The sequence below is a fragment of the Hyperoodon ampullatus genome (genome assembly GCF_949752795.1).
Source record: "Hyperoodon ampullatus genome assembly, chromosome: 2".
Lineage (NCBI taxonomy): Eukaryota > Metazoa > Chordata > Mammalia > Artiodactyla > Ziphiidae > Hyperoodon > Hyperoodon ampullatus.
In genome coordinates this window covers 151635716-151662280 of record NC_136915.1, presented here as the reverse complement: position 1 = coordinate 151662280, position 26565 = coordinate 151635716, and the positions used below count along the sequence as shown (strand labels likewise).

The 26565-nt window shown below is 49.2% G+C and overlaps 1 protein-coding gene across 1 annotated transcript in view; it reads left to right on the top strand.

Moving 5' to 3' along the window:
* ADORA1 (adenosine A1 receptor) overlaps positions 1 to 26339 on the top strand; it is a gene marked incomplete at both ends in the record, with an annotated part of 31668 nt that extends 5329 nt beyond the window's left edge. The window contains one exon of the mRNA XM_079726826.1: positions 25700 to 26339. Coding sequence (XP_079582952.1) covers positions 25700 to 26339 — 640 coding nt within the window. The remainder of the gene's footprint in view (positions 1 to 25699) is intronic.
* Positions 26340 to 26565: the final 226 nt, after the last annotated feature.

Here is a 26565-nt window from a genome sequence, read left to right as displayed (position 1 = left end):
GTTCCAGAAAATTTTCCCACATAGGTAGATGATAGATAGATAGATAGATAGATAGTTGAGTGCGTCTATGGTTTTTATATCCTATTTTATACACTTAATGTTACATTATAAGCATTTCCCCCATGTCAATAAAGAATAATTTCTAAGGGTTTTTATAATGGTATAATATTGAATTGTCTTTTTATTCATCTTTTAGGTCTTAGCTAAAACAGCCCCTTCTTAGGGAGGCCTTCTCTGACCCCCTTGCCAACTAGACCAGTTTCATTTCCTCTGTTAGTTACTCCGGGTGGATCTATTTTTCCTTCCCCATCTCTCCTGGCCCAGGTAATTTTTCTGGGCTTGGTAAGCACCAAAAGGGCCAGGACCACATCTGCTCACATACCTATGAAACCCCCATGCCTGGCACAGAGTAGCCATGCTATAAACGTTTTTTTGAATAAATGATTATCATATTTTATATGACTTTTATATTTTATATGACTCATTTTTATAATTTTGACTAGATTGTTATTGATTTTTTAATTTTTACAAATAACACTACAGTGATGCCCACAATTCACATTGTTTGTAGGATCAGAGCCAAGCCTAGAACTTTGGGTTTTGCCTCCTAATAGATGGCACAGCTTCTGTCTGTAAGGATTTTCTTATAAGGTTAAATATTTCCCAACTCCCTTTCCTCCAACTCTCCCTGCTCCTCCTGCCCAGTTTCACCAAAACTGCAACCCCCCAGAGGTGCACCTGGCATTTCTCTGCTCATTTGCCCTTCTGGGCTAGGTAGGGCAGGACTGTCTGGGCCCCAAGTCTAGTCCACATTGCCTAGTCTCTATTCCCTGAGGCCTGGGCATCCTGTTTCTTTGCGTCTTAGTGAGGAGAGGAGTCCCTAGAGTAGAGGGCTTGGAGTATGGTACTTCCTGGTTGGCCTCATTTGGCAGGATGGTCACAGAACAGAGAGGAAGGAGGATACCTGGCTACATACCTGTAGAGCAAAGAAAAGGCTGGCAGTTGATGGTGGGCTGGGATACAAAGGGGAGGCGTGTAGGTGGGCCTTGGCATTCATGTCCCCTTGGAAATACTGGCTTGGGGGTGGGCAGGGAGACAGGGGCAGCTGGCAAAGGGCTTCCCTGACCCAAAAGATAAAGGTGATCAGGCATCTTATCCTGCAATCCTCCTCACCCTGGAAGTTTTTTCCTTAGCAGGATTGCAGAGAGCTGTTCAGTTAGGGAGCTGGTGATATCCATTTATCTATTTCATAATCATACTTTGAGTACTGACCATTTACTGGGTACTTTGTGGGGCCTGGGGATACAGAGATGGGCAGGCTGGTCTGGCCTCTATCTCTGTCTGGGGGTGCTTAGACACTGTTGAGATTGTGAATTCCCACAGACCAAGGTGGCTGAGTAGAAACTCCCAACCTGCTTTGGTGGGAGCGGGGCTGGCTGGAGAGCTGGAAATCAGCCCCTGACATCTTGCAGTGCTTGGGCTGGGCATCTGGACCCAACTCCACACCCACTCTCTGCAGCCCTGGTCATGGTGGAGAGGGCCTTTGGGACTGTCTTCCTGCCACCTGCTTTCAGAACTTCTCTATTCTTTGGAAGAGGAAGGCAACTGGTCACCCCGATTTGTCTCCATACAGGGCCCTAATATAGAGAAATCTGTTCATTCATTCATTCAGCAATACTTATTGAGTGCCTCCTATGTGCCAGGCATTGTTATGGATACTTGGGATACATTCATTAACTAAACAAAGATCTTCATGGAGGCTGCATGCTAATGGGTTGGTGGACAGATGCTAAATAATAAACATAACACCTAATATGTAGAGTGTTAGAAGGTTAAAAAAAAAAAAAAGCAGGGCAAATGGGATCAGGAATGCTAAGATGGGGGTGGGGAGAAAGGTTTGCAATTTCAAATGGGGTGGTAAGTGTGGCTTCCTTGAGAAGGTGCCATTTGAGCACAATCTTGGGGGTGAGGAACTCTGCCATGCAGATACTGGGAGAACATTCCACACAGAGGAAATAATTAGAGCAAAGTTCCTAGGGAAGGAACGTACCCAAGTGGTAGCAAGAAGGTCTGTGTGGCTGGGATAAAGGGGGAGAGTGGTTGGAGATAAGGCTGGAAAGATAATAAGCTGCTGGCTTGGAGGCTACTGGAAGGACATTGGCTTTTACTCTGAGGGAGATGGGGAGCCATTGCAGGTTTAGAGCAAGGAATTGACATGATATGACTTTTAGGTTTTAAAGGCTCACTCTGACTGCTGTGTTGAGAATATGCTGTAGGGGCAAGCAGGGGACTAGTTAGGAGCTACAGCAGTAATTCAGGCAAGAGAAGAGGGAAGTGGCTTGAATCAGAATGATAGGAAGCAGAGGAGGTGGTAAGAAGTGACTAATTCTGGATGTGCATTTTCAAATTTTAACTTTTTATATCCTTTTTATTGAGGTAAAATATTCATACAGTACATAAGTCTAAGTGTATAGCTCAATAAATTTTTGGCATATGGGTGTATCTATGTAACCACCACCCAGATCAATATTTGGAATATTTTCAGCCCCAAAAAAGGTGCTTTCCAAAGGTACTTTCCAAAAGGTAACCACTATTTTGACCTTTATCCCTATAGATTTATTTTGCCAGTTCTTGAACTTTTATAAAGGGAAATTGAGTAGTATATACTCTTTTCTGTCTGGCTTCTGAAGCTTAAAATTATGTCTGAGATTCATCCATACTATTGAGCAAAATAGTAGATTTTGCTTGTTTGTTTTTGTTTTGTTTTGTTTTTTCTCATTGCTGTTAGAATTCCATTGAATGAATGTGCCACGATTTTTAAATTCTGGATGTATTTGGAAGAAAAAAATTTTTTTCTTATGGATTGGATGTGGGGTGTGAGAGAAAGAAGAGTCAAGTATGACCAAACTTTTAGTTCTAAGCAACTGGAAATATAGAGTGCACATTATCTGAGGTGGGAAAGGCTGCAGGTGATACAAGTTTGGGGATCAATAAAAGGAGTTCAGATTTAGACACGTTGAGTTTGGTGTATCTATTAAATACCTCAGTGGAATGTTGAGCAGGCAGTTGGATGGATATACAAGGATGGAGTTCAGGAGAAAGGTCTGGGCTGGGGATGTAAATGTGACAGCCATTGGCATGTAGATGGTGTTTAAATACATGAGGCTGGATGAGATTCCCAAGAGAGAAAGTAGAAATAAAGAAGAGGATGAAGATGATATGATACTATACATAGAAAATCCTAAAGACACCACCAGAAAACTACTAGAGCTCATCAATGAATTTGGTAAAGTTGAAAGGTACAAAAGTAATATACAGAAATCCGTTGCATTGCTATACACTAACAGTGAAGTATCAGAAAGAGAAATTAAGGAAACAATCCCATTTACCATCGCATCCAAAAGAATACAATACCTGGGGATAAACCTACCTAAAAGGCAAAAGATCTGTACTCTGAAAACTGTAAGACACTGATGAAAGAATTTGAAGATGACACACACAGATGGAAGGATATACCATGTTCTTGGATTGGAAGAATCAATATTGTTTAAATGACCATACTACCCAAGGCAATCTACAGATTCAGTGCAACCCCTGTCAAAATAATGATGGCACTTTTCACAGAACTAGGTCAAATAATTTTTTTTTTTTTTTGTGGTACACGGACCTCTCACTGTTGTGGCCTCTCCCGTTGTGGAGCACAGGCCCTGGATGCGCAGGCTCAGCGGCCATGGCTCACAGGCCCAGCCGCTCCATGGCATGTGGGATCTTCCCGGACCGGGGCAAGAACCCATGTCCCCTGCATCGGCAGGTGGACTCTCAACCACTGCACCACCAGGGAAGCCCCCAAATAATTTTAAAATTTGTATGGAAACACAAAAGACCCAGAATAGCCAAAACAATCTTGAGAAAGAGGAACAGAGCTGGAGGGATCACACTCCTTGACTTCAGTCTGTACTGCAAAGCTACAGTAATCAAAAGAGTATGGTACTGGCACAAAAACAGTCACATAGATCGATGGAACAGGATAGAGAGCCCAGAAATAAACCCATGAACTTATGGTCAATTAATCTACGACAAAGTAGGCAAGAATATACAATGGAGAAAAGACAGTCTCTTCAATAAGTGGTGCTGGGAAAACTGGACAGCTACACGTAAAAGAATGAAATTACAACATTCTCTAACACCATATACAAAAATAAAGTCAAAATGGATTAAAAATGTAAATGTAAGACTGGATATTATAAAACTCCTAGAGGAAAAACATAGGCAGAACACTCTTTGACATAAATCGCAGCAATATTTTTTTGGATCCATCTCCTAGAGTAATGGAAATGAAAACAAAAATAAACCAGTGGGACCTAATTAAACTTAAAATCTTTTGCATAGCAAAGGAAACCATCAACAAAACAAAAAGACAACCTACTGAATGGGAGAAAATATTTGCAAATGATATGACCAATAAGGGATTAAGAGCCAACGTATGTAAACAGCTCACACAAGTCAACATTAAAAAAAAAACCCTGATTAGAAAGTGGGCAGAAGAACTGAATAGACATTTTTCCAAAGAGGAAATGCAGATGGCCAAAAGACACATAAAAAGAATCATCAGAGAAAATACAAATCAAAACCACAATGAGATATCAACTCACCCTGTCAGAATGGCTGTCAACAGAAAGAACACACATAACAAATGTTAGAAAGGATGTGAAGAAAAGGGAACCCTCCTGCACTGTTGGTGGGAAGGTAAGTTGGTGTAGCCACTGTGGAAAACAGTGTGGAGGTTTCTCAAAAAACTAAAACTAGAACTACCCTATGATCCTGCAATTCCACTGTTGGGTATATATCTGAAGAAAACGAAGACACTAATTCGAAAAGATACATGTGCCCCAATGTTCATAGCAGCATTATTTACAATTGCCAAGATATGGAAACAACCTAAGTGTCCATCAACAGATGAATGAATAAAGAAGATGTGGTATATATATACAATGGAATACTACTCAGCCATAAAAAAGAACAAAATTTTGCCATTTGCAGCAACATAGATGGATTTGGAGGACGTTACGCTGAGTGAAATAAGTCAGAGAAATACAAGTACTGTATGATATCACTTATATGTAGAATCGAAAAAACACAACAAAGTAGTGAATGTAACCAAAAAGAAGCAGACTCACAGATATAGAGAACACACCAGTGGTTACCAGTGCGGGGGGTGGGAGGGGTGGGGGAGTGGGTGTAAGATAAGCTTAAAGGTGTATTGTACAGCATGGGGAATATAGCCAATATTTTGTAATAATTGTAAATGGAAAGTAACCTTTCAAAATTGTATAAAAATTTTTTTAAAAGCTTAAGAAAGCAGAGGAGAGGACCAAGGACTGAGCTTGAGGGTTTGGGGAGATGATGAAGCACCAGCAAAAGGGACTTAAGGAGAGCTACAGATATAGGAAGAAACCCAGAGCCCCAGGTGTGGTGTCCTAGAAGCCAAGTAGAGAGTATTTGAAGGAGGAGTAAGAGATTGGCTGTCAAGTGCTGCCAATGGGTCAAGTGAGATAAGGACTGAGAATTACCATTGGATTTAGCAAGAGCAATGTTAATAGAGTAGTAGGAGCAGAAAGTCTCGTTGGAGAGGGCTCAGGAGAGAAGAGGAATGGAATTGAAAACAGCTGGTGTAGATTACTCTTCTGAGGTATTTTGTTGCAGAGCATAAAGGCATGGGGCAAGAGCTGTCAGGACAAGTGGAAACAAGGCATTTTGCTTTGTTGTTTGAGAAGAAGGGACATTAGTATGTCTGTGTACTGACCGAGACCATCTAGTAGAGAGCGCAAAACTAATGATAGGGCAAAGCGTAGAATTTCTGGATTGTTTAGGCAAGCAGGGCTGGGACTTAGGGCAAACGTAGAGGGATTGGCTTTAGAGGAGCCTGGAGATCATCTAAGAGGCAGAAAGGCGGAGTATGTGGGTGCTGGTAGGTGACGTTCTCTTTGGAGTGTTTCGGTTTTCTTAGTGAAGTGGGAAGCGAGGTCATCAGCTGAGAGGGAGGAGGTGATGGAGAGAGTAGCAAGTGTGAAATAATTCTTTAGGAAGTAGGAGAAAGACTAGACTCAGAAAGTCTAGTATAGTTGGAGGTAGCGTTAAGGGCCCACCTGAAGTTCGTGGTGATAAGTTTGAGTGTCCAGATGCACAGGTCCAGGCATGGAGGAGGCAGCGAGTTCACTCCTTCACTAATTCAGAAGCACCAGACTCCATGCCAGGCATTTGGTATCTTATCATGGCCAAGAAGTCAGTCCTGGTCCCTGCTCTCATGAAATTTAGAGACTAGCTGGGAGAGAGCCAAGACACAGATAAACAAGGAGGTAGCTACAATTACAGCTTGAGAAGTATTTGAGGAAGGAAGCCATCCTGGAATTGACTGTGCCTGGCCCTTGTTGGCTTCTCTAAACCCTGTGTCAGTCCAGCCCTCACGGGGCCCAAGGACTAAGGTAGGGCCTTATAGGCCATGTGGTTCATGGTCAAGAGTTTGGATAGGATTCTAGGTACACAGTGAAGCCTTTGAGTGCTTTAAGCAGGGAATGACGTATTCCAGATTACATTTTTAAAATGTCAAGTCCCTAACCAAATATTAGCAAATCAAATCCAGTGACACATAGAAAGGATAATATATCACAATCAAATAGGTTTTATTCCATGTTAGAGTTAGAACCAACTGGTGATGGACTGGATGTACAGAGCGGGAGAAGGATCAAGTATGACTCCCCAGGATTAAGGCTGACGCCACGGGGTGGATGGGGTGCCATTTCTGGAGATAGGGAAGGGTGGGGAAGGGAGGAATGGGGAGAAGATTCAGATCCTAGTAGGTACTCAAGTGGTAGTGATATAATGGCGGATCCACTAGTGGTCTCTCTCTTGCTCATTCCCCAGCCTTCATGTGGTCCAACAGATGGGCCCCCTTTTGCCTCACACAGCACCAAAGAAGGAGTCCTTCAAATATCCAGCAAGTTTCCTGGGTGCCTCCAGCTGCTCCATCTACTCTTCCCACCTCACTTCTCAGGAGGCTTTTGGCTTTCTTAGGCTGAAACCACAGCAATAAGCACATGTGGCTTTGGGCTCCCTAAAGCTTCCAGAAGGCGACAGCAGAGTTGGGGGTTCGTCCTTCTTGCCAGGCTTTATTTAGAATGAGACACAGTAGCTTCTGTGATAGCTAAGGCCCCCCAAGTCTCTACCCATCCTCAGTCAGGTGGTCACTCTCCCTAGATACTCTGTGCCTCCACAGCCTCATTTCCCACCCTCATCGCTGGAACCCACTAGTGGCCTGGCACTGGGGATTGTGTTAATCCCCTGCACAGTGGTCGTTCCTCCCCAGTTCCTCAGCAGGGTCCTCTCACAGCTGCTATATTGGGCACTGGGTGGCCCAGTTTCAGCTAATGCAGCAGAGAAGATGGTCAATCAATAAGCAGGCAGTTATCAAGTATCGGCTCCAGCCTAGCCCTGATGGGCAGAGCAGGAGGGCTGGGGGAGCCCCAAGGCTAGCATAGGGCACACAGGGACAGGGTCTCTGTCGCTCTGGACTGCTTAGTGGAGCACTGGCAGCTCTTCTGTGCAGAAACTATCTTTTGCCTTGTGTAGCAGAGAAAGCTTTGCAGTGCAGTTGGTGAGGCTGGGGCACAACCTGAGGGCCAGACCTTGCAGCTCTCACCATGCAACCTGCTCTCAGAGTCCACAGGTTTCCAATCCTCTGCTTCCCACCCCGGGAGAGCAGGGGCCGAGACTACAGCAGAGCAAGAGCTACTTCTTAGCCCTTTTGTTCTAGCCCAACGGAACCAAGAGCTCTGATGCACACCCACCCAGCTGGAATGGAATGTACCAGGCAGGGATTCTCTCGTGGGCACCAGAGGGAAAGGTCTGTTGAAAAAAAGCCCCTCTACCCCAGATTTTTTTTTCATTTGTTTATTGAAGTATAATTGACTTACAATATTAGTTTCAGTTGTACAACATAGTGATTTCATATTTTTATACATTACAAAATAATCACCAGGATAAGTCTGGTTATTGTCTGTCACCATACAAAGTTATTACACTATTATTGACTATATTCCCTATGCTGTATATTACATTCCCATGACTTATTTTACCCCAGATATTTTTAATGATCACCTTTTCAGAGACACATCTCTCTCCCCCTGCTTTATGGAGGTACACGAGTCGAATGAAAGGGGAAGAGCAGTCTCCCCAGACAGAAAGTTCAGGTACTTGGAACTGTGTCATCTTGGAGTAGTTACCTAACCTTTCTGAGCTTCCATTTCCTCTTCTGCAAAACAGGCTTCTTAAAACTTCCTCTAAAGGTTGTAATGAGGCTTAGGGATGAGATACATTAAGGGGCTGGCACATAGTAGGCACTCAGTAAATGGGGGCTGTTACTATTGTCAAATAATCCAAACTTGGTTCTCACATACCACTTGCCTCGCTCATTGTATTTCAGTACCTAACAACACATGCCTGGCTGGCACTTAGTAGGTGGCTGAATCAGTGTCTGTGGGGGGAAGGAAGCCTTAGTGGGGTAGATTGAGTAGCCAGGTAGAGAAGAAGTTAGTTGGATATTTTACATTCACCCACAGAGGGCAAACGCAGGTACTGGAGAATGAAGAGTTATTTCATTAAAACCTCCCCAGGAGATGAGAGGAGTAAAGGGTCTCGCTCAAGCTTACCTGGCAAGTTAGGGGGGAGTATTCTGGCCTCCTGACCCCCAGCTCAACTCCTGTTGGTCCCCGTGCTCCTGTTTCTATGAGGAAAGGGTGTGAATAGTCCCTTCTAAGCTCTGCTTGTCTTCCCAAGGCCTCGTCCAGCCCTTCCTGGACGGTTGGCCTCTGAGGGAGCCGAAGCAAGGGCTCCACTGGGGGCTAGCAGCTCCGTAAATCCTCTCTGGGGAGGAAGACATTCAGTGTGTTTCGGGACTCGCTGTGCTCACCAGACACACCTGCCATGGTGGCCCATCCTCTGCAGAGTAAATACAACACCCCCTACCCCACATTATGGGCTCCTGGGTCTGCCATTCTCAGATGGCCCAGCAAGGGCTGGGGAGAGATGCAGAAACCACTCAGTGGCTGTGTCAGGCTCAGGGGCTGACAGTCTGGGAGCAGCCAGCAAGCCAGAGAGGGGTGTGAAGGCATGACGCCTTCCCTCTGCCATCATCACCTGTAATCATGACAGGAGGCCATGGTGGCTTCAGGCTCTTAATGGGGTGTGTGTGTGTGTGTGTGTACGGAGCTATAGCTTTTTATTTATTTATTTATTTATTTATTTTTATTTATTTATTTTTTTTTGCCGTGCACGGGCCTCTCACTGTTGTGGCCTCTCCCGTTGCGGAGCACAGGCTCCGGACGCGCAGGCTCAGCGGCCATGGCTCACGGGCCCAGCCGCTCCGCTGCATGTGGGATCTTCCCGGACCGGGGCACGAACCCGTGTCCCCTGCATCGGCAGGCGGACTCTCAACCACTGCGCCACCAGGGAAGCCCTATAGCTTTTTATTTTTAAAGGTCAAAAAATTATATCCTGGGGCTTCCCTGGTGGCGCAGTGGTTGAGAGTCCGCCTGCCGATGCAGGGGACACGGGTTCGTGCCCCGGTCCAGGAAGATCCCACATGCAGCGGAGCGGCTGGGCCCGTGAGCCATGGCCGCTGAGCCTGCGCGTCCGGAGCCTGTGCTCCGCAACGGGAGAGGCCACAACAGTGAGAGGCCCGCGCACGGCAAAAAAAAAAAAATTATATCCTGGGTTTCCAGACCTTTCATTCAATTCTGCTTGCTCACCCCTGCCCCCGCCCATCCCAATCCCTAATTCAAGGCCTAGGGAAGAGTCCCAACAAGGCTAATCTCTTTCCTTTTGTGCCCCACCCAATCCTCGTGCCCTACCGCCACCATTAATCTTCCTTGACGTAGGAACACAGTTTATATGTTCAAGTTAAGAAATGTTTTCTGACAACACAAGTCCTGCCCTCAGTGGCACAGACCCACAGTCTCTTGGGCAAGACTGACAATTTACCAGCTGCCATGCAGCAGGAGGCCTGAGCAGGCCTGGCCCACACACACAAGCACACAAGGCCAAGGTTACTCCCCCAGCCTAGGATGCTCAACCCCACCCCACCTTTTACCTGTGCTCAAAACTCACCTTCCCTGCCTCCTAGCCAGTTACATCTTAACCTGTCCAGGCCTTGGAGTTGAGGAGGATGAAAGAAGGATGTTTAACATCTAAGACCATGTCTTAAACACACACACACACACACACACACCCCTCAGAAATCTGTTCCCTTTTCTTTTCTAATTCCTACTCATTCTTTAATAGTCAACTCAGATGACACCTCCTCCCGGAAGCCTTCCTTGTTTTGGTGTGTTTACAGCTCCCCATGCTCCCCGGTAACACAGCCCTTGTCAGATTGCACCGAGGTAACCTCCTTCACTGGCCTGTGAGGGTGGGGTCCAAGCCTCTTCAACTCTCCTTCACAGTGTCCAGCATAGTTTCTGCCCATTTTTTGGTATCCAATGCCTGACCAATAAATGAATGGTAATAGTAGCAAGTGACTCTTGAACACCTAATATTTGCTAGGCCTTTACTAAATACTTTATATGGATTCTCTTATTTAAATCCTTGCACAATTTTATGAAGAGACACTAATAGTATAATAGTAATAATATTTTCCTATTTTCCACATTTTCTGAGGAAGCTGAGGCTCAGAGAGATTAAACAACTTATTATTAGTCACAGAACATCTAAGTGTAACTGGAATTGTTGAATGAACAATTGAATGGATGAATGAAAAGACCTGCATTTGAGTCTTGACTCCACCCTTACTGCTGGGTGATTTTGGGTAAATCACTTACCTCTTTGGGTCTCAGTTTCCACACCTATAGAATGGGCACAATTCCTTATCCTTATTGCAGAGAGTTGTCTATAAAGGAGTGCTCTCAGAAGAGGAAAATGGCTGCATTGTTCAGGGATGAGTTGGTTCTGGGTGTGTGTGTGGAGGCTCCCAAACCCTCACCTCAAGCTGTCCTCTGGCCTGCAGAGTACCGCCCAAGAGCTGGCCTGACTGCCTGGCACTGAGGTGGCAGAAGGAGCTAATGTTGGCTGCCGGCCTATGGGTACATGAGTGGAGCAGAGACTCGAGAGACAGACACAACTGCCACCGGGAAGTGAGGAGGATCAGGAAGTGGGTGCTGCCGCACGTCTGGCAGAGGGGCTGAGTTTGTCTTTGGAGCCCACGTTTAAAGAGAAAACCTCTTCCCTCTCCCCCCTCGGGTGTCGCGCCACACTGTCTACCACCTGCTCGAGCTGTAAACAGCTCTCCTGGCTGCTGGGAGACGGTTGTGCATCTCCAGCGCTCAGTGGAGTGGAGGCTCCACACCAGCAACTCCCTGACCACACGAGGTGGGCGGGTGCCTTGGGCCTGGTGGGGAGGGAACTCACAGTGACTGGATGTGCAGGCGACTGCTGGGCTTTAACTCCTCCATGACGGGCAGCTCCAGGGCCTCAAGGGGTCTGCACAGGAGCGGTTGTCACCTCCCACTGCTGAAGTCCACACAGGCAAGGAGGGGCCATTCTCTAGGCCGCAGTCTTCCTGTCAGAACATGGCCTGAGTCTGAGCTCAGTCTACTGTCAAGGTTTGAAGAAAAAAATGTTCAAGGGAAACACTTGGGAGGAGAATCAAGGACAGAGGAACCCCCTCCCAAACCAGGGAGACTTGATCCCCCAATTCACCCAGTACAGAGAGAGACCCGGAGCCGGGAACTCAGAGGCTGCAACTCAGTCTGCCGCTGTACCCATTTGGACAAGCCACCTCACTTCTCCGGCGCTGCATCTTCTTCAGCAAAGGGGACTCACGGTCCCTGCCTGACTTCTCAGGGTTGCTGCAAGGATCCAGCACGCAGTGTGTGTGCTGAGTCTAAGGAAAGAAGGGATGCTGAGATGCACAGAACTCTGAGTGCCTTAGGCGTCAGGCTGGCAATGTTGGTCTCCCAGTCCTGACTCTGTTACTTGTTCTGTGATCTTGCCCAAACTCTCTGAGCCTGTTTTACATGTGTAAAATGGAAATAATGACATCTTCCTCATTGGATTGTTGAGGGGATTACACGTGAAAGTAATGTAAACCCACCGTCTCTCTCCAGTACTACAGGGGCTTGTTCTTCCCCTTTCCTGCTGTTTCATGGGAGGGAAGACGATGGATGGATAGCAGCATGCACACGTGTGTCTCTCTGTCTCTGTCGCGGTTGGGGCGGACAGTTAACCCAGCCACCCTCCACTGTGGCTTGAGAGGTTCCTTTACATGCATGCCACGGCCTAATGTTGGTGAGCTCCACCTGGGGGAGTGGCCGTGGCACGGCTCGGAGTTGCATAGAGCCGTATACACAGGTGAGGTGTGCTCTGTCACTGTTCTGGGTCCAGTGCCTGGGGCACCTCCCTCTCTGCTTCAAGCTCCTCCATGAGTCCAGGGGCTGCCTGACGTGAGAGGATCCTGAGGAAGGAGACATGTGGTCTTGGGGCAGAGGGAGTGCCTGCATGCTGAGTGTCCCCTCAGTGTCAGGGACAGTGATGAGTGCCTTCTTTGGTAGCATATTTAATTTTATTTAGCCTTGAAAGGCTGGTATCAACACCATTTTTACAAATAAAGAAATAGGAGACCCAGGGAGGTAAAGGAACTGGAAAATAGTTATCTAGGTAGTAATTAGCAAAACTGGGTTTTGAACCAGCTTGCCAGATACCAAGGTGAATGCTGCTTGTGATATACCCGCTAACCCAGCCACTCCCCTCAGGGATTTCCAGACTGTGGGGAACCACAGCCCCTGTCCTCAGAGAGCTTCTAGGCTAAGATGGAGGCAGAACACAAGATTTTGCAGTTAAGAGAAATTGGCACAGGCCGAGCTAAGAGGGCTGAGACTTCTGGGACAGAGGCTGCTAGTGGGCACAGGCCTGGCCTGACCTGCCATCTGGTTTCCTTTAGGCCCTGCCTGCTTTCTCTCAGGTTCTAGGGCCTGCATGTGCTCATTTGCACAGCTACCTCGATCACAAGTGCAGGGAAACTAAATCAGGAGGTGTTGCTAACATCACGGCAGCAGAAATAATCCCATGAGGTCCATGGAAGTGAGAATGGAGGAGGTGGGCTAGAGAGGCAGCCCAGCTGACCCTGGGCTGGGTCCTAGGGCTGAGTGTTGTGAGAGATTCCAGGAGACCTTCTCTGCCACCCACAGGTAGCATGCATCCCTCAAAGAGCACTGGGCCAGGTTCAGAGGAACCTGGGTTCAGTCTCAGCTCAGACACTAATCAGCCAAGCTATGGCCTTGGGCACTCACTGAACCTTCTTGGGCCTCTGTAAAATGGCAACAACAAAATCTGCCCTGTCTATCAGGCAAGCTGAAATGCTTTGTGAGGAGAGCTGTGTGCCCCACTATCATTTCGCTGAGGTGGGGAGCCTCTTGCCTTCCCTTCTCCCACCCTGGCTCCCTGCCTTTCCTCTCTCCATATGGTGGAGGTGGCTGTCCATTAACAGAAACAAGTCACACAGGTGGTTTGCAGGGGACCTGGCAGGGATTTGAATTCCTGTTTCCTGAAGGGTCCAAGACAATGCCTTTCCTTTTTCTGGGCTCCTCAGACAGGCTTCTCCCCAAACAAGGGTGGGGAGGGTTACTTCTGGGCCAGCGTTAGGCTGAATGCCATTGGGCCTTGCTTCTCACCCACACTGCAGTCTGGGAAGCTTGGACGATAGGGGATACTGGGGAACATAAGACGATAGTCCTTATTCTCAAAGTCCTCACAGCCTCATGGGGATATTATTGTGTGAAACACAAAACCCTGGTTTGGGAGGCAGCTGACCTGAGTTGCAGTTCCAATTCTGACCACCAGCTCTGTGACCCTGAGGGAGTTACCCAGTCTTCTCATCTGTGGAGACGCTGTCTTCCTCCTAAGATGATTGTGGAAAGAGGAAAGGAGAGACTGTATGTAAAGCTCAATGCCAAGTGGTTACTATAGGAACGCTGGGAGGTGGGCTAGGCAGATATCAGCTCCATTTTAGATGAGGAAGCTAAGATTCTGAAAGGTGATGTAATCTGCGAACACAAGTTTGAGTCTGATTGGAACCCAGGCCCTCTAATGCCTGTCACACGCCTGCCAGTGTTTTGCTATCTTGAGCCTTTTGCTTTCTTGTCCCACTGGTGTAACTCTGTTGGAGATAGTGGGTACCAGCTATGGAGGTCAGGGAGGGAGAGTTTTGGGTGGTCAGGCCTTTGTGGGATTTGAAAGTTGGGCACCCTAGAGTTGGACCTTCCAATTGGCCCATATTGTTGGTATTCATATCAGCTGGGTGAGGGACACCACTTTGGTGTCCCCACCCTGTGCCTGCAGTGCCTGTCCTACCTGATTCTTGCCCAGTTGAGTCCCCAAGGCCCATTATTGTCAGCAATCTGCATTTTCTTTTTTGTGGCTCTGAGCACAGCACTTTGAAATTTTTGTGAATGGTGGATGGAAAAAAAAGGCTTCGATATAATAAGCTTCCTCCTCTCCCACATACATCATAATGTGAGATTCCCGCATCGAGGGTCATGGCGGGATGTGAGTGATTTCTTGGGCTTTGCAGAGTGGCAGAAGGGACTGAAAATATGATCATTGATCAATGCTCAGAGAAGCTGCCTTGCCAGGCCCCTGCTCTGGGATGCTGCCAGCGGCTCCATGCTGCTCCATTATCCTGGCGCAAATCACAGGGGTGTAGGGCAGCTCCCTGAGAACAGACTGTTCCCTACTTCCACCCAGGGACAGCTGTGAGGGGAAGGGCTGGTCTTGTAGTTAGAACCACCTAATTAAGTGGCTTAATGTATTGAGCTGGATGACTTATAATGGAAAGTCACTGGGTGACTGGGACAGAAACTTGGAATGGAAATCTCAAGGATTCTATGGAAGGTCCCTCATCTGGGTGGGCTGGGTGCAGGGTCTTCTACCTGCCAGGAGGGATGTTGTGGAGAGAAGCAAAAAGCTTCAAAGTGGCTTCCTCTTACCCTCCTTCCTACTTTATTCACACTTAAAGTGGTTATTGATATCATTGGATTAATGTTTACCATGTTGGTAACTTTTCTATTCACTGGGTCTGTTGTTTGTTTCTCCCCTACCTTCTCTTTTCCGCCTTCTCTGGTTTTAATTGAGCATTTTATATGAATCTATTTTCCTTTCTAAAAATATTATTGTGTGCCTTACTATGTACCAGATACCATAGTGGGTGCTAGGAATACAACATTGAACCAGACCTGACTCCTGCTCTCGGGGGACTTACAGTTATATGCTCAGGGAGGAAACAAATAATTTTACCGATTGTCCCACATGGGGAAGAGGAGGGCATCAGCTCCCACCTTGATCCAGGGGATCCTGCTGCATGCTGTCCTGGGCAGGGGACTCTGTGCCCAGCCTGTATCTACCTGGGCAAGACTGGGTGCTTCCCCACCTTCCACTGCATCAGGATCCTCCTTATCCCCAGCCCATCTCTGGGGCTGGGGCAGAAAAGAGGAGGAAAACCTGGAGCACATGCAGGGCGTTGAGGGGCAGGGCGTTGAGGGGCAGGGCGGGGCAGGGCTCCACAGGGCTGATAGCTGTTGCTAAACTCTTCTGCGTGCTGCTGCCTGAGTGGCTGCACTGGTTCCTGGATTGGGCCTGGCCTGCAGCTTCATGTAAATGTTCCTGCACACTGTGGGGCTCAGTGAATAGGCATGTGTTGGGACGTAAGACAAAGAAAGCAACAAGAGGCACCAGGGAGGGATGATGGGAAACTGCTGGGTGCTGGGGTTCTTACCACTGTTATCTGGGCTCCAAACTCCACCAACCTGGATGTGAAGTGGGGAGAAAGTCCAGGACCTGGGAGAATATGACTACAACTTCTTCCAGGTCCCAAGAGCAGGACTGTCTTGGGTGGTGGTGCACCAAGAGGGACTGAAGTTAGATCCTGGGTAGGACTTTCTTTCTTTTTTTTTTTTTTTGCGGTACGCTGGCCTCTCACTGTTGTGGCCTCTCCCGTTGCGGAGCACAGGCTCCGGACGCGCAGGCTCAGCGGCCATGGCTCACGGGCCCAGCCGTTCCGCGGCATGTGGGATCCTCCCGGACCGGGGCACGAACCCCTATCCCTGCATCAGCAGGCAGACTCCTAACCACTGCGCCACCAGGGAAGCCCCTGGGTAAGACTTTCTGATGTAAAAGTACAAGCAGTGGAATGGAGGGAGGCCTGAGGGTGAAGGTGGGACCTTTCTTTGGAAACAGGACAAAAGTCTCCCTGTCCTCTCTGTCCTCCCACATCCTGCCATCTGTGGCATCTTTTCTAGAATAGAGGGCTAGATGCTATGGACTTTAGGGAGCCCTGAAGGCCCAGGCAGCTAAAGCAGAGAAAGAACCCAAGCCCTATGAGAGCAGTTGCCTCCTCAGGGCGAGCATCCCTGTCCCCCAGGCCAGCCCCTGTGACTCCAGGCTCTGGGCACTAGGGCACTGGGTCTGCTGTCTGGCTCTCAGTGGACCACTGCCTTTGGGCTGCTCTGGAATCTGTATATTGTCTCTCTGGCCAGAGTTGGATCATGGTCCCTTGAGGGAAACAGGCCTTCAGGCAGATGTTGAGTACTCTGTGATTCCAGATAGGCCAGGAGATATGCAGAAGGGAGGTGGAAGAAGGGGCATCATGAGCTCCCCCTGAGTCTGCCTCCCCCGTCTCCAGTCTCTACACTGGCCACTTACTCAGGAGAGCTTCACTGCGCTTAGCCAGGAAGTGTGGCTTCTCCAGGGCCCTGTGTGGGGTTTGTGCTGGGCTCAGCAAGCTCCCACATCCCTACCTGCTCCCCACCCAAGACTCAGATGCTAGGCAGACAGATCAGGGAACACAGACTCATTCTGTACCAAGGCTGAGTTAGGTAGGAGAGCTGAGTGCACAATAGATACTAAAGCCACGTGACCAGTCTTTCCAAAGTGAACCAAATAACTTTTTGTTTGTCTGTGTCACTGCCACCTGTTTTGTATCTCTTCAGGAGCTGACTGTATTTTCTGGGGGAGTCGGGGACACCCTTGGGAGAGGGGTGGTGATAACAGTAGGCACCAGTTGCCACTATTCACAGAGGGGCCTCATGGTCACAGTGAGCCTGCCAAGCAAGTCTTCTTGTGCCATTATGCTGAGGACAAAAGCAAGGCTCAAGGAATTTTTACTTGGTCAAGCCACAAGCTGTTAACAGGTAGAGCCACAGCTTGAACTCAGATCTGGCTCTACAGCACTCTTCATTCATTCCTTCGTTCATTCACTCACAACAAATATTTATTTCTCTTTCCATTCCATGTTGCTCCCCATCTTCCTCTCCATGGGGCACATAGCTGGAGCATGAAATCCTTAGAGGGGGGACTCCCTTCTGGGGAGTTGTATGTGCCTCTCAACTACTGCCCCTGCCAAGCTCACCTCTTCGTATAAGATGATCTGACACATTTCAGAAGAGGGGAACTGGACCTGCCAGAGCTTGGGAAACATCTCATTCAGTCCTACATTATCCAGATGAGGATAGAGATGCCCCCAAAGGAGAGGAACTTCACCCAAGGCCAGCTCATTCCCTCCCAACAAAGCCTGGACCAGAACCGAGGTCTCCTGCTTCCACCGCGGTGAGGTGCTCCAAGGGAGGACTGCCCTGCTTTGGGGGTCCTCATGTCATTGCTGTCCTTGCAGGCACCTTGATGGGCAGTGTGGGCCCCCGGCTCTCTCAAGCCTGGGGAGCTCTGCACATTTCCAGCTCCCTCCTGCCCTCACCCTCTTGATGTGCCAGCCAGGCTGCAGGATTCCCTGCCACCTCTTAAAAGTGACCGCTGTCTGCAAAGACCAGAGGGGCTGGTGGGGAATGATTCAATCAGCTCCCTTTTCCTATAATGTCAGGTCTTTCCACTTAGTTGGAAAAGAGATTTGACCCTCTTTACCACAGTGGTCATCCCAGTAAGGCCTCACTGCGCCAGCCACTCATAGGTCATTAAATCCATATGCAGACAGGATAATTTTTTACCATACTGCCGAATGAGTCAGAAAGTCTCCCACAGGGCTTCCCTGGTGGCGCAGTGGTTGAGAGTCCGCCTGCCGATGCAGGGGACACGGGTTCGTGCCCCGGTCTGGGAAGATCCCACATGCCGTGGAGCGGCTGGGCCTGCGCGTCCGGAGCCTGTGCTCCGCAATGGGAGAGGCCACAACAGTGAGAGGCCCGCGTACCGCAAAAAAAAAAAAAAAAAAAAGAAAGTCTCCCACAGCAGGTGGGGTAATTTGGCCTTGGTACTTTCACCATCCTGGCCTTACCCCCAAGAGCCGGAGAGAATCAAATCTCAGAGCAGGAAATGGCCAGGAATGCTGAGGTCTGGGTCCAGTTGTCCTGAGTTTACAGTTCAGGTCAGACACCCTCCTCCCTGAAGACCACCCTGTCACTCGGATGTGAGGCTGCACTGGTCTCAGGAGTTAGAGGACTGGGGCTGGGGAGGAGGTGGCTGCATCTCAAAATTACCTAGGGGATTGTGTCAAAGTGCAGTCCCTGGGCCTCCCATTGCCTGTGTGGGGACATCCTGATATGCCCCGGACTGCGGGAAAGGGTTGGGGATTGTAGGCAAGTATACTTTGAAAATATGCCTTCCCCAAACCTGAGAACCTCCCTCCCTACACTACCCCCTGCAGCCTCCTCTGGATCAGGTGCACTGAACAAATCCCAACCCCTCTTTGTAAGGATGAGAGGATGCAACCAGAGAGGAGAGGGGCTTTGTCACAGGCACACAGGCCTGAGGTAGAACTTGCGATGTCAGTTACCTGTGCCACCTTAGAGTCTGGGGTTGACGCCAGGAACTTTGGCGCCTTGTATGTTTTACTTAGCCTGGGCTGCTCTCCCATCAGACTGGGCACTCCCTCTGCTCAGGTGCTATACCTTCCCCATCAGATGGAGAACTCCTTGAGGTAGGGGGCTATGTTTTTTCTGCTCACTCCCAGATTCAAGGAAGGGGCTCTGAATCTGAAGCAGGGAGAATAGAGGACGTTCAGAATAGAGGACGTTGCTGGGTCACATACGTAGACATAATTGTTTTTCCCACCAGGCTGTTGAGTTGTTTGTCCTCAGAACGTGACCAGGAGTTATTTCCAAGGCCCATTACACTACTAGCCTAACTAATTTATCCAGCTCTGTTCTTTCAAGGAGTTCAGTGTCTGGGCCCGCTCTCTATAGCTCTGCAAACTCGCCTTGAGGGTGTCCAATGGATCCCCCTTTTGGGGATTGGTGACACTGATATTTAGAGTTGGTGGGTGATGCCACAGGTCCTAAAGCAAGCAAGATTCAAGGCAGGATTATTAGGACCCAGACATCCAAGTCCCTCCCCAGGGTCCCTGATCCAGACTCCCCCGGGGAATGTTAATGTTAAATATTTGGCCCCTGGAGTGCGCTCAGTGCCTTTGATTGTATCCGGTTTCCTGTTTCCTTTGAGAGGGAGAATTTCTCTGAAGGAAGTGGTTTATAGTCCTAAAGCCTTACTTCCCTGGTCTTGAGATCCAAGTTTCCAGTTACAGCTAGCTGAGATCAATGATAAGGAGGGAGGTAGGGAAGGAGGTCACCAGAGCTGTGGAATATCGCTCCTTCTCACAAGGCAAGAAAGTGGGAAGGGAAGATGGAGGATTCGGTCCCAGACTATCCAAACTGCACGTTGCAGAAAGAGGCAGACATGCTCCATTCCCCTACCCAGCCGCATGCCCAGGGGAAAGATTTTTTTCATCCAGGGCACTGTAATTGCTTCTAAGACTTCAGCTATGCCTTTCTAATCTGACTGTCTCTAATTGAGCACCTACCATTTAATCCTTATCTGTGGTTCCCTGACGTACTCACATGGTAGGTCCTCAATTAATCATGAATGATTGAATAGTTTTTTTAATTTATCATTTTTATTTATTTATCATTTATTTATTTATCATTGAATAAAATGTATTTGCCATTGAATAAATCATAAGTGTTTGAATAAATGGATATATGGATTCATGTATCCATTTTTACGTCTAGTTACTCATTCATTCAACATATAATTATTGAGCACTTTTCTAGGTACTGGGAACGCAGTTGGTGAAATTGCAAAATGAATCTCTGTCCTAATGGAGTTACATTCCACTGGAGAGAAATAGATAATAAATTCCTAAACACCTACGTATTTATATCTATATCTAATCGAGAGAGGAAGCAGTCGGGGGCGGGGGGGTAGATGAATGGATTCAGAGAGTCAAGAAGTGATAAGCTCTATCAAGAGAATTAAAAACGGCAGAAGGCTACAGAGTGACGGGCTTCTTTTGCAGGGTGGTCAGGGAATCTCCTCTGAGGAGGCGACATCTAAGCTGAGATCTGGATGTGGGGGAAGGAGCCTTCCCAGCCCTCTCAGGGAGGTGAGCAGGAAGTGCAAAGGCCCCAGGTGGGAGGTGCACACAAAGAAGTGTCCAGCAGTGGGGTCTGGACTTCCTGAGTGAGTGCAACAGGATTGGCAGTAGGGGAAGGGCCCCTGGCCAGAGAGGGGTCAGGGTCAGGGTCAGGGAATGGCCCCATCCTCCCTTCAGTGGACGGGATCAAAACATGAGAGTCATCCTGATGATGCTTTCTCTCACCTGGACATCCAAACTCAGCAACAGGTCCTGTTGGCTCTGTTCCCAAACACATCTGACAGCCAGGCACTCCTCCCCACTCCCCACTGCCACCCACGAGAGCTCACCACCTCGCCTCTTGCCTGGATGGCTGAAATACGCTCCCCGTCGTGTTCTTGCTTTCCCTGCTGCACACAACACACTCTCCACACCGCAGCCCGAAGTATCTTTTAAAAACAGAAATTGGATATTACTCCTTTGCTTACAATGGCTTTCCCTGCCCAAGAATAAAACCTTGGAACCTTTTGTGTGACCTGCCCAGCCCAAGTGGCCGTCCCAGACCACATCTGTGACTGCCCCGCCCTGGCCCTTGCCTTCACTCTCGGGAAGCCCCCACTAGCTGCTCCCTGAGCCACTCGGGCCTCAGGACTTTGCCTGCTGGTACCTCATGCCTGGCTGCCCTTGGTGATCATGTCTCTCTCGGCTCAGTGTCTCCTCCCCAGAGAGGCTGTCCTGAGCACGTACAAAACCTAAGTCAGCAGCACTCCATGCCCAGCCACTCGCTCTCAGGGTGTCCTATTTATTTCCCTTGGTACGTCTCAAACGATCTGTTTATTGGTTTATCCCCTGCCTCTAGAATGTTACTTTCCTGAAAGCCTGTTCTCTTCGATATCCCTGAACCCGGCACTTGTAACCTGGCACCTAAAAACCCTCCGTGAATATCTGTTTAATGAATGAAAAGGGAGGGTGCCTCAGCTGCCTACTTGCCCCGGCACTGACGACTAAACAGCTGAGCAGATCATGAACAGACCAGTCTGAGGGCTACAAAGAGGTTGAACTTGGAGGGGGCAGGGAGGCCCCCAGGCAGGCCTGCTGCCATCTTCAGAGCTGCCCAGTCCAGGGGGTTACCTGAAGCAGGGGGGGTCCACCATGACTCCCTTCTTCTGTCCTGGACCTCCACCCTCTGAGCCCCGCCGTGTCCTCCATCTTCCCGAAGCAGCAGAGCTGAGGTCCTTCGTGGGCTTTGGACTAGGACAAATCTCAGTCTTAGAAATTCCATCTCTACCTCTTACTCACTGAGTGACCTCGGACATGCTTCATAATCTGAATCTCAGTAACTGTGATTAGAAAATGAGAATAATCTTCATAATAATGCCTAAGTCACAGGGCTGTCTATAAAGCGGGTGCCAGCACGTGAAAAGCATCAATAAATGTTAGCTTTTATTAGCATTGTTATTATTACTGTCAATCAGTTAACTATTATTTTTGAACATCCCCCCTCCCTTAGCCTCCAGGACCGCCTCCTCTCCTATGGCAGCCCTGCCAGGGTGTCCAGGGGAGTAGCAGAGGCTTCCTCTGCCTTGCCCTATTTGGGTACAGGATTCGTAGCCCTCCTTCCCTAACTTTGACCTCTAAACCACACTCACTTATTCTTGCAGCAGCTATATTATGAAATACTTGTCTGTTCAGCTAGGCCAGCTCTTGGCAACAGGAGACTCTTCTGCCTCTTTCCTTAAGCTCTCCCTTTTCCTCTTGGAGTCTCTGCCACCCCAACTACTCTAGGTACCCAGTTTTTTCATTTTTCTCATCATCAATAAGAAGATACTGACAAATAAAGTAATTCATACTATGGAGTCAGTGTTATCTTGGCTTTAAAAATAACACACAGAGAGGGCGATTCTTAACCCAAAGGAACATCTCACCAATGGGGCGTTTTATTTATGCACTATGTGGGAGCTACAGGAGGGGGCAGGGCCCTCCCTGGTTTCTTCAATGACATCTTTAAGGAGCTGCCTGCCCTGCTTGCCTGTGGACAGGGCTCCACTTGGTGTTCCAGTGCCTCCATTCTGTTGCTTCCCCTTTGTCTGTCTGAGACTGCACACTCCTGAGGGCAGCCATCTCTCTGGCTAGCTCTCACACGGCTGTCTATAAAGTTGGGGGTTATGAGGCCTTGGACCATGACTTGGTGGGACAAGTGTTTGTGGCACATTCAGCACGCCCCACCCCATGTGCACCCTAGGACTTGCAGCCTCTGCTTCTCTTTCCCACGTGTAGGGAGAGGTAAGCTTTTCTCCCAGCTCTGAGAGGCAGCCCTTCCTGTGAGAGCCTGCCCTACCTCAGCCAAGGTCCTGGGTCCCGCCCTTTCCCACCATGGAGAAAATAGCAAGAAAAACAGATGAGAACTGATACCCTAAGCTGCAAGGTCTGCTGGGACCTGGCCCGGAGGAGCCCCAGGAAAGCTTTAACCCTGGGGCTCCAGGCAGTTGGGAAGAGTGAGGGGAAGAGAAGAGCGGGCACCTCTCTAGCTAGAAGTTACCTCCTCCTCTGTCACCTGGGACACTGTCAGAATTCACCTCCTCTCTTGGTGGGTCATCACTGCCCAGATGTGGGTCCTGGGTGAGATACCTCCTCCCCTAGTCCTCAGGCTGGACGGCAATACCAGAGGTCACCTTGTCTACCCCCCTTTCTCTGGGTGGTACCACCTTTGAATAGGGTCTAGCCATTCCCATTTTAAAGCTTGTAGGAAAGGGATGTTCCCAATCTGCCAGTCATCCACATCTAAACAACCCACAGTCAGCCTGGTGCCCCGAGGAGAGCTGGTCTTGGAGTCAGGAGATGTGGGCAAGTCGTTGCCCATTTCTGGACCTCGAGTTCCTAATCTGTAAAATGGGGATTCCATTATGCGCTGTACTCACCTCACAGGGTGGTTACGGGGATTACCTGGGACATGAATGTAAAAGGGCTTTGTAAAAGATCAATATGATGTAAATCATAGCTGTGATGGGCTGTGATAGGGGGTGCCTGGCCTACATCCTTCCTTCTGCAGCTGCAGCTCCATTGGGCTCTGCTGAGGCTCACCACAGGGACCTGCCCCCTGCCTGTGACAGCTGTGGCGGAGTACCTTAGCCTTTTTTTCTCTTTTGATAGAATGACCTGCACTCCTTTAGTCTCACCCCATGGACTTGCCCAGAGCTTCTTTCACTATAGGACATGTGGGAAGCACTTTAAGCTCATCAGAAACAAACCTTGAGCCAGATGTTTACAGAGCCATTAGGCTGTGTTTGCTGAGCATCTAGAGATAGCAGGGTTTCTCAGGTGCGTGTGTTTTCAGGGGCTTGGAGGATTAGGAGCTCAGGCACAGGAATGTTGGTGGCGTGCTTACAGAGCATTTCACATATGTTAGCTCATCTGAAGTGGGTCCCACAGTCTCACTTTACAGGGGAAGAGCTGACCTAGTAAGTTGCAGACCTGGGGCCCAGATATGGATCTCTGACTCCAAAGTATGCACCAGGCTGGCTATCCTGCTGGGGATTCGAGAGGTGGAAATAGGCTTTAGTTACAGCAAGAGAGCAAGGATTAGATCTAAGAAAACTTCAGGAAGGCAGAAGCAAACTGGACAGATTTCAAGGCCCCTTGGAGCTTTGGGGACACAAGGACCCTATGACTACAGAGTAGGGGATGGGGCACCACACTTAAGGTGCTGGAGTCATCTAGGGGCCTCAGTTTCCCCACTGGAATGATGAGATTAGAAACGAGGTTGCTTATCTAGTGCTTCCTTTCTAGATGGGGTGGGGGTGGGGTCCAGTTTCTCCCATCCCTCACATCATTCCCCTTCCCACTCCTGTAAAGCCTTCAAGGAGCAGTAGGCTTTGGTCCAGGGTGAGAGGGACCTTAAGAATCATTGCTGTGAAGGAGAATGCCTCAGATTCCACAGGCACGGGACAGAAAAAAACGTAGTCAGAGGGAGGCCTCCGCCTTCACACCCGTGGGTCTCAGTAGCCGTTCACATGCTCAGGAGGGCACTCCATGCATCTCAGAAGCTACATTGGAAAATAACAACTGGGCAAGCTGCTGGGCTGAGCCAGCTCCTCAGCACAGAGCTGGGCGGGCCCCAGCCCTTGGCACTAGCTCCAAGGCCAGTGTGTGGGCACAGGACATGCTGGCTGCTGGCTGGATTGGTTTAAAGGGAAGTGGGGAGCCCCCCCTCCTCGGAGGGGCATCCGCTCAACCCTGGGGGCAGGGGTGGGGGAAGAGTCACGGCCCATGGTCAGCCTCATCCATTTTCTGTGTCATCCAAATGTTTTCAGCATCTGTGTATGTCATGGCATGAAAAAGGTTGGTGGCTCTGCCCCTTGACATCGTCCTGCTTATTTCCTTCAAAGGACATATCACCACCTCTAGTTGTCTTGTTTATTTATTTCCTTACTTTTGTGTTATCTATTTCTTCACCCAAAATGTGAGCTGCATAGAGGTAGGGATTCTTAATCTTACTCCTAGCACAGAGACCAATGCCTGGCACAGAAAGCAGGCAAAAATGAATGGATACACCCGTGCATGCATGCATAAATCGGAGTCCCTTGCATGTAGTCCTCAATAAAAATCAGTTTTCTTTCCTGAGAATAATTCCCAATTAGCTTGGGGGTGGAGAGCTGGTTCTTGAGATCAACCCCTCAGGAGATAAGCACTGTACATGACTGAAAGGGGAGGCGAGGTAAGGATAGAGGTGGGAGATGGTGGCACTGGCAGAGATGGGACACAGCCAAAAGGAGGGGGTGGGGAAGGCTTTTTATGATAGTGTGTCAGCTGGCCCGGGGGAGGGGTGGTTTGTTAATCACCTTGCTGTTGTGGTCAGTTAGGAAGCACAGCGCTGCCACCCTCCATGTGGTCTTGGGCAGAACACGTGACTACTCTGAACCTCAGTTTTCTCAGCTGTCAAATGGGCACTCATTCTGCTGGTGCTTTTCTACCCCATGGGAACTGTCACGAAGCAATGATAAGGTCACCAGTGGGGGTGTGCCAAGCACATGTGAGCAATCTTTACTTTGGTAATTTTAGTAAAACTCCTAAAGGAATTCATCTGTTATTTTCTTCTCTGTTTTCTCCCACCCTCAGCAGTAGACATGAACCAGTGCATTGCAAGTTCTGGCCTAAATTTTAGATCCCAAAGACTTGACCCTCTAGCCAAAGACATGTGCCTCCCCACCCACTGGGCCCTGGCTGAGCAGGGGCCTCCTCTTAGAGACCCCCAGGGGCTGGGTGAACTGAGGAGGGGACCTCATACTCTGCCCTCTTCTCCCCCAGGTACAAGACAGTGGTGACTACCCGAAGGGCTGTGGTGGCCATCGTTGGCTGCTGGATACTCTCCTTTGTGGTGGGCTTGACACCTATGTTCGGCTGGAACAACCTGAATGCAGTGGAGCGGGCCTGGGTGGCCAATGGCAGTGTAGGTGAGCCCGTGATCGAGTGCCAGTTTGAGAAGGTCATCAGCATGGAGTATATGGTCTACTTCAACTTCTTTGTCTGGGTGCTGCCCCCACTGCTGCTCATGGTCCTCATCTACCTGGAGGTCTTCTACCTGATCCGCAAGCAGCTCAACAAGAAGGTGTCGGCCTCCTCTGGCGACCCGCAGAAGTACTATGGGAAGGAGCTGAAGATCGCCAAGTCGCTGGCCCTCATCCTCTTCCTCTTCGCCCTCAGCTGGCTGCCCCTCCACGTCCTGAACTGCGTCACACTCTTCTGCCCTACCTGCCATAAGCCGAGGCTCCTCATGTACGTCGCCATCTTCCTCACACATGGCAACTCGGCCATGAATCCCATCGTCTATGCCTTCCGCATCCAGAAGTTTCGGGTTACCTTCCTTAAGATTTGGAACGACCACTTCCGCTGCCAACCTGCACCCCCCATTGAGGAGGATCCTCCAGAAGAGAGGCCCGATGACTAGACTCCACCTCCTGCCCCCAGCTGCTCACACCTGGGGCATCTCAGCCCAGTCCTCACCTCCCTACTGTCTCCCTTGTCTCCCTGACTCTTCCCTACTGGCCTTTGGGCTGGGAGTGCCCTGCCCCTCGAGGTCCCGGAGGAGTTTTGGGAGGGCAGTCCATGGGGAAAGAACGAGGTACCCTGAGGGGAGGAGGAAAGTGGCTTGAGCCTCCCCACCTGCCTGACCA